This window comes from Austrofundulus limnaeus, unplaced genomic scaffold (genome assembly GCF_001266775.1).
Source record: "Austrofundulus limnaeus strain Quisiro unplaced genomic scaffold, Austrofundulus_limnaeus-1.0 Scaffold9, whole genome shotgun sequence".
Classification (NCBI taxonomy): Eukaryota; Metazoa; Chordata; class Actinopteri; order Cyprinodontiformes; family Rivulidae; genus Austrofundulus; species Austrofundulus limnaeus.
In genome coordinates this window covers 3,940,191-3,948,867 of record NW_013952411.1, presented here as the reverse complement: position 1 = coordinate 3,948,867, position 8,677 = coordinate 3,940,191, and the positions used below count along the sequence as shown (strand labels likewise).

The 8,677-nt window shown below is 38.8% G+C and overlaps 1 protein-coding gene across 1 annotated transcript in view; it reads right to left on the bottom strand.

Moving 5' to 3' along the window:
* adamts7 (a disintegrin-like and metallopeptidase (reprolysin type) with thrombospondin type 1 motif, 7) overlaps positions 1-8,677 on the bottom strand; it is a 142,552-nt gene that overhangs the window by 23,555 nt on the left and 110,320 nt on the right. Inside the window, exons 19-22 of the mRNA XM_014001567.1 lie at positions 4,576-6,243; positions 3,862-4,014; positions 3,413-3,586; positions 1,328-1,474 (exon numbers count right to left, since the gene is read on the bottom strand). Of these exons, the coding sequence (XP_013857021.1) occupies positions 1,328-1,474; positions 3,413-3,586; positions 3,862-4,014; positions 4,576-6,243 (2,142 nt within the window). The remainder of the gene's footprint in view (positions 1-1,327; positions 1,475-3,412; positions 3,587-3,861; positions 4,015-4,575; positions 6,244-8,677) is intronic.

Here is an 8,677-nt window from a genome sequence, read left to right as displayed (position 1 = left end):
TTGGGTGCGATTTTGAAGCTGAAATCGCGTTCGGTGTGAACGCAGCATAAGTCTCTGAGATTTTATGTTTGTGTCACTGTGTCTGTCCTCATTACTCTGCTAAATGTGACAAAAGTTCCTTCTTTTAACACGAAGAAACCTTAAACCCAACCCTGACCTAAAGTGAGAAACAAGCTGCTTTAAGGTGATTTTTCATTTAAAAGAATTTAAATAAATCGCCGCAGGTGTTTTCTACAATTTTACAAATTCAACAAATAAGTAGAAGAAAACTCTTTAAATGCTAAATTCATATTTATTCTTAATAATCCCAAACAGAATTGCATTCAAACTCATTCTAACTTTTTTTCCGGCAGCTATTAGCTCTTTGTGTCAATGTATTTTATGCAACATTAACTTTTCTGAATGCATTGTTAARCAATAATACTGAATTTCAGTTTGAAACTTGTTGATTTATTGTGAGGCATTGGTTGTAATGCCCTCCTATAAAGCAGCTGCCAAGGCTTGCTCATTTTCTTCAGGAAGAAAAAAAAATCCAATAAAACTTAGATTTTGCACAAGTAATACATTATGCAGGGGCAATAATATAATCAAAGTAGTTTTCTGTAGGATATCCTCATTTTTTATAGTTTTGTTTGTTTAATCCTGTTGATGCGCACRGATGAAACATGATGAAAAAGTTGATCATTAACCTGATTTTTTTTTCTCCCTTCAAAAGTTGTTGATGAGTTGCGTCTCTGCTCATAGCAGCAAAGCTTCTGTCATCTTCTCTGCAGATTCTGGTTTGGCACACTTAAAAAAAACCCTCAGATCTCTTCTCCTTAGATGTTTGAGGACTCCATATTTTCATCCCTCATTTTAAACAGATTACARCGTCTGATATTGATGCACAGAAAGAAGTACTGCAAACAGTGTTAGACGGCCGAATGTTTCAATCACATTTACATTAAAATGACCCATACATGTTGGATATTCATATCTGTTTATGGAGATTACATCAAGCTAATATTGTGTCACGAGAATATTGAACTTTATTACAAGCTCTAATAAGATTTTTTGGGGTCAAAGCATTTGCTGTATTGCACTGACTCCTCACATCTTTTTATATTACTGTATGATAAATCCCCAGCACGGCTAAAATATTAAAAATGAAAAGTGAGTTAAATAATATAAATTCAGTGATTCGTACGAATGTTAAGCAAAGTGTAATTGAGATCCTTTTGTCCTTGTAGTAATAAAAACACACAGATCATCTGTCAGATGTTGATTATATTTTGGAAATCAGTTTAAAAACACAATCAAATGCAGGTGATTGCTGTGCGTGTTGTACCTGTCCCCAAGAACCGGTGAGCCACTGAGCACACGGCTGGCTGTTGCACGGCTGAATGTTGCTGGGCTGAAGGTCTCYGTCGCATCGTTGCTCCTCAGGACAGGTGACGATGCGCTGCTGCTCCCCCCCTCCACACACCTCCGAGCACTGACCAAACACACGGCACGAAACATAGGAAAGTCTGTCTATAGGTTCCCCTGATTGATTTTTCAACCAAGAGATGATTCAATGAAGAGTATTGAGCGCAGGCATTGTGGAACATGACCCTAATACAACTAAAAACATGACAGCTCTTTTTTTTCAGTTTTAACCTCCAAAATAATGCAGCACTGACTGATCTACTGTCACGTTTGCTCAGAAGAAATTCTAGGAGGCTTTTCAAGGAAACAACTTACGGACTTGAAAACCGAAAACAGACCTGTTTTTTTAAACCCAATCAGTGACTCAACACTTACTTCAGCTAAATGATTCATCTGTTGTTGTTGGAGACTCGCTCTGAAATACCCAATCAAAGGTTTGCAGTAAGTATTTTTCAAAGCTTTTACCACAACTCTGAGCATTACTCTTCTTTTCTTGACAACAGAGCATCTGTATAGAGTTTGTTTTTTGCTTCACAAACTGAGGGCATTAATAATAAAAGGAAAAAAAACCTACAGATTTATATTGTCCACTGCTGCTCTAAAATGATGCTGCTAGTTTTGTTTTTCCAAGCAGGAACAGGAAAACAGGAACATATAATACAAGTGTTGGCCTCACGCCAGAGACTTTCTGCTCCTGGATCAGTCTTATTTACAGGATCACACTTCATCTAAAACAATTATTTATTTGTTTTACCAGGTGAGACATTAAGAACAGGTTCTTATTTCCAGTGATGRTCTGGCAATAAGACTGACGAGAAAGATTTTCTAACATGTTTTAAGATCTAAACACACAAACAAATGAAGACACAATCAGACCTGTCCAGTTGCTACTATTATTGTGAAATAACTGAGCCACRGTATCTGAACATTAAGACACTTTGAACCTTATGTTTTGTGTTTTATAAAAGGCTTCACTACTTTTTAAAGCCCCATCCAGCTAGAATTAACGAGCTGGTTTATTAAATGTATTTAAGGAGATTTTAAATGTTTTCAAGAAGCAGACATCAGATTGCAAATGTTTGAACTGACGGTAATATTCTGGGCATGTACAGATGCATTTCTTCAGACGAAATTTATTTTATTTAAATGTTACCAATATTCTCATTAAGAGTTTATTTTAATAAGTGTTACATCCGACGTGGAAATATGTTCTTTGGTCTACATTATTTTGAGATAAAAATTTAAATTAAGGATGGCCTTTTTTATTGTTAAATGTCATTGTTGCTAATACTTGTTTAATGACCTGAGTCTCTGTTTTGTAAAAAATGTTTCAGAGAATGCTCCTAAGTAAAAAAAAAAAAGACATTGGCATGGACATCTGCTAATGCTAAGCAATTATTAAGTTTCCATGCATAAATGTTTATCCTGAAACCATCACAGAGACTATTTTCAGATGCGCTAGGCATATTTTGTTTTTCAGCCTCCTTTCAACACATAGCAACATATTCAGCTGCTTCAAAATAACGTGCTTATTACCATCGTCCTACCACCACTGTTTGCATTATCATAATGCAAAAAAAATGGGCACCATGCTTCAGATGAGAGTGCAGCTAAGTTTCCTGGCTACAAAAACTGTAATGGACCTCACTGCAGTTTATTCAGAGAGCAAATGAGCCYGGCAGCTGATGGGGACATGATAATGAGTGACACTTCAAAGATGAAGGCTTCCAGTCTCTGATGCAATGGGGTGTAATGTCAATAAAGTTTTAAAGTATGTTGGTGTAATTAAACTGCCCACCATGCTTTGTCACCCACAGGTGGTTCACACATAACAGCATTACATTTGGCCTGACGCCAGCACGTTCTTCATACTTTGATGCAAACTTGTTTGTATCTCAGCCATTTTCACTTCACACATCAGCATGTTAAAAAGATCCTAAAGGGACAAAAAGTGCTCAGAAACGAGCACATATTCATCTTTAGTAAACCTGTATATTTCACTCACTTGACCCCAGGAGGAGGTGTACCAGTCAAGACACGGCTGGACGTTGCACGGCTTCTGTGTTGATGGTCTTGTAGACATCGCTCGGCAGTGGAAAGGCCGCAGAGGTCTTTCATCTCTCAGGTCAAAACACTGCACCTCTCGAAATTTGATGCCGCCTTCGCAGTTCTTGGAGCACTGGGAAAGAGGTGAAGCATGACCTTTAGGTGAACAGCGGGATCCACTGATGCTTGCAGGCATCCATGGGTCTGGTGCATCAAAGTTCACTGCGCCGTGTTAAACTGCTTTAACCACTCGTGAATTCTAATAAGGTGGTGGTTAAGTAGCAAACATCAGTTCTGCCTTAGATTTTTGTACATCTGTGATCATAAGGCCTAAATATGAAGTTTTAAGAAAACCATGTCAAGCTTTTTATACAGAGTCAACAAACAACAAAGGGCAAGCAGTCTCACCTTGCTCCATTCTCCAATCTTCCAGATGGAGCAGGGGCGTAGGTAGCACTGTCGAGCCGGTGCAGGCTTTTGTTTTGGATCACAGTCAGACTCTGAACCAGTACTGCAGGTCAGACTCCTCCAGACAGCACCCAGACCACAGCTGGTGGAGCACTGTTCACAGAGAAACGCTTTTTTAAAGACGAGGAACATTTCAGCTGCCTGTCACCCACATCTCAACTTTTAAACGTTCAGATTTCAGAGAGATGCATGAACCTGAACCTGAGTATGACAGAATCTTTACTTAATAAATGATAAAATATAGACATTTTGAAGTGTATTATGTTGGATGTTCTCTGTGAAATACAAACTGTTATATTTATGCAGCAACAATCAATGTCATGCAAAAGTGTGAAGGTCTTTTATTAGGGAAGGCAGCTTTCTTTCACACTGGTATTTTTATTTTATTTTTTTAAGAGACATAAATTATTAAATGAAGGCCTTGCTTTGGGCCAATTTCGTCCTTTTTCATACTCTACGTTATGTTACTGATGTCATGGCTGATAGGGTAATAACTATAACTATTTGTCAGAAAATAATGTAAAAAAAAGCCCTTTCTTTACATCTTGCTCTATTTTGCATCAGCTCTAGATCAGGTTGTGGTTTTTTATAAGACTTGCTTTCTGGGTCCTTGGGGCTATATTTGCAAAAATAAATACACATAAATAAACTTACTGTGCTCCAGTTACCAGTGACCCAGAATGCAGCTCCACTAACGTGCGGGGAGGCAGAAGTTTGGGCTGAATTTGGCCAAAGCCTCTGTGCGCGGGTCGGGAGAACCGGAGCAGTTGGTGATTTCATATGCTTCCCCAGTGCTGAGCTGTGTTTTGGGGTGGCTGATGTAACTTTTGATGTGTCAGGTTGACTGTTAACACTGCTCCCCGCCACCGAGGGAACACATATTTCATTATGGTTCAAGTCATTTAACTGAAAGAGTGGAGGCTGGGATGTGGGGTTTGTTCCAGTTGTCTCAGGGAAGACAGGATATGAAAAATCCATTGTAGCTGTCTGTAAATCTGCTGCAGGGATCTCTGTAGCTCCCCGAGGCTTTGTATTTGGTATGTTTTCTGTTCCAGTTAAAGACAAGTAGTCGTCGGATGTGTCTACGTGACCTGACACAAGAAGGAAGGTAGTGGGAGGAGGAGAGGATTCCTCAGAGGAAGGAGGCGATGCCGTGGTGTGGTCACTGTTGGCATACCAGGATTTATCAGCACTGGTGGAAAAATGATTTGAATTCAAGTCCAAATCCTCCGCTGTGAATGCAACCTGTACCTTTGCAGTCAGACTAGTCGTTTGAGGTATTTCAGAATCGTCAAGTTCAGTCCTAACCTGAGTTGCAGCTGTCGGAGAGGGAGAGCCAAACCGTTCTGAATTCTCTGCATCTTCTTGTTCTGCAGAGGAATAATCATCAAGTAACTCCAGAGAGCTCAGTGTTGTTGAAGCATGAGTGGTTTGATGTTTGGGAGTGGGAGCACCACGTGTTAACGTTACAGTGGGACGTTCAGAGTGATTGTCCTCCTCATCGGGCAGCCTCCATGTTTCCTTCAGGGCTGGCTGCTTTGTGGTGTACAGCAGACTGGGCACTGAGCTTGGGTCTTCAGGCCACCACAGGCTTTTATCTTCTACCGTTTGTGAGTGCTCAGTTGTAGACTTTGGTGACGACCGAGTGGGAGACACAGAAAGAAGGTGATCCTCTGACAGAATGGCGTCTAAATTTTCATCATTTACTTCCTCAGAACTGGTTTTCCTACTGTCTGTTTTAGTGCCCTGGGGCTCTTCAGCTGTCAACGTGGGAGCTTTTAAAGTTGTAGGATCTGATTCAGGAGCTCTTGTAGTTCCCATGTGAGCGTTTTCTTCCATGCTGTGGGTCGGTTTGGCTTCCTGCGGACGATTGAACCCATTGCTGCCTTCTGAATTCTCATTGCTCTCAAAGTCTTGGGACAAATCTTCATGAAAGTTAATAAAGTTGTAATCATAGTAAAAATCATCGACGGGAACACTAATTTCTTGTGGATCATTGCTTTCAATGTTATTGTGGTAGGTAAAGTCTCCCTCATCGATGAAATTGCGGTCTTTATGGGTTCTTGGCTGGCCTCTGGTGGGGCTGTGTTTGGGAGGAGGTTTGACTTTAGGAATCGGGTTAATTTCGTTGAGCACTTCGCTGCTGGACCATCCACTCCCTGACCATTCGATGCCTCCAAAATTATCAACAATCTGTGCGCAAACCTGAATGTGGCAAGCTGTGACAGATAAAGGTTTGTTTTGAGGGTCACAATCGACACCTGTGTTTCTGGAGCAGGTGACGTTACGTAGACGAAACCCAGTTCCACAGGTGTGTGARCACTGCAGGCAAGGACAGACAGAAAGAGTGGGGTTAGGGGCGTCTACATACAATATGTCTGTAAACTGTAAACTTTAACAATGTAGAGGCAACAAAAACATTTAGCATGTGTCAAATACTTACACAGAACTGCCTTTTTACAACTTTGAATGTATTTATGGACATATAAGATTACAAATCAATGTGTAAGAGGTCTAGACTGGTGCGCTTTCAATTTGACAAGCTCACTCTCTAAATTAGGGCCAACAATGCAGCATTCTGAAACACACATTATGTGCAAACAGGAATACAGAGTAAAAAAACAGATTAAACCAGGAGCTGCAGGCCAGATAAAACAGTTTGGTGGCTCTATGCAGGCACTTTTACTCAACCAGGACTATGCTTCAGGAGGAGATTAAGTCTCATTTATTAACATTTTTATATAAGCCACTTATGACAAGAATGTCACTTTTGAAAATTTCTGTTTAAGAGGACATCCAAGCTGTGTTTTGTTGAGCTCACCTGCCTTTAAGATGGCAAAAGGTTTTTAGTTTTTTTTTAATAAGTTGTACTCAAATCTGAAGGAAGCAACTTTCTATTAGTGCAAGAAGTAAAACTCTGATGACAAAAAAAAAGATTGATTGGGATCCACTGAACTGTAGGACAATATAAAAACTTTTGCAAGGTTTTGCTCCTTTTTGTTTAAAAAAATCTGTCAAAAACTTCCTTTGTATGTAAGTCATGTTTAGAAGTCAACAGCAATATTAAGGTCATATTTATGTTTCATTTGAGTCTTTTTAATGGTTCTTTAACTGCTCTCATCTAAATTTCAAAAAAGAAAACTATTTACTTCTTTATTAGTTCATATTTATTCAAACTTAGGTTCTAAAACCATGATATGTATTTATATATATAATTGATTTTAATACATTGTGACATTTAACTATTTCCCAAAGAGACACATCATCTCTGTTCAAAAACATGCTGTTTTTGTTTTGTCAGTTGTACCTTAGATTAGATCAGAAGGCCACATACATTTTTTATTCTCCGTCAACAATCGCAGTAATTAGATGTCTAGAATTCCTTGCAGGAATGCATAAARTTAAACAGTTTGCAATGATTTTTCTGCCTCCCTCAGAGTCTCATTCAAATCCATTCAGTGGTTAATGAGATAGTTTGCTGACAGCAGCTGCAAAAAAGAGAATAGAGCCATTTCTCTGTGAAGGTGTAAAGAACATGGTGATGTTTGAAAAGTAATAATTCCTACAGTAAAATGTACCWATGTGTGGTAACATTCAAATATTTTCTAATAGAAACCATAATTCTGGTTGTAAAGTTGGCTGTTGTTACTGATTTTAGTGTTAGATGTTTAATTTCCGTCCCTTCAGTGTAATTAGGGCTCCTTGTAAAYCATGTCAGTAGTAGCAGGAGAGCAGTTTGTCTGACATCATTAGTGTATGAATGGGTAACGCTGCTCCATACTAAACTATTATAGAGAAAAAAGCTGCAACTGTTTACATCACACTCAGCAAGATGGCCTRCATTTCTCAATGAGCCCCATTTAGCTACTTTTAAACAATTTACTTTGTAAGAACTAAAAAAAGGGGGGACAAATTTGAAACCTGGTGACTTAATGAGGCAGGTTGATTTATAAATGTCTGGTTTAAAGCAGCTGGGCTGATTTTTTTACAAGCTGTAAAGACACCTTTCCCCCATATGTTGCTGAGCTGCCTCTGCACATCAAACAGGCTGACTCACTTCCTGTTTTTAAATCTTCTTTTGAAGAATATATTATTTTTTCTYGTCGGCTTTTAACTCAGCTTGAGTTGTTGGCTTTTATTGTTTTTATTGCTTTATAGTTTGTTGTTTTTATGAATTTAACGGTTCATAATGTTTTTACTGGTTTAATTGGTTTCATTATTTTTATGCTTGCTTTAATGTGTTTTGAACTTTTCAGTTTAATTTTGTTCTTTTATCAGTGTACGACACTTTGGCTAACAGTGTTGTTTTTAAAGTACTTTATGAATAAAGCTGCATTTCATTATACACTGCTCGGCCAAAAAATAATAATAAAAGGAAGGTCATTACCTGGATTTAACTAAGCAAACAGTAAAAGCCTTTCATTGGGTAATTGCTGTATGGTTGAATATGTTTCAGCTGACAACACATCGTTTAACCCTAACTAACGCAATGAGGAGCTTCTTATTTGTTAAACAACCATGTTGAAAGACACGTTCCACAGTCGTGGAAAAGATGTTCATGTGTTTCAGAAGGTCAAATCATTACATCACAGAAGGAGATTAATGAAAAATCATGTAAAGAAATGTGTGAGAGAAGTGCTTATGAGCCGCCGCTGCGTCCAACTGCCCACACCCTGTTCATGTTGAGAGCTGCACAACAAGACTGCGTGCACGTGTGTGTGTGTGTGTGTGTGTGTGTGTGTGTGTGTGTGTGTGT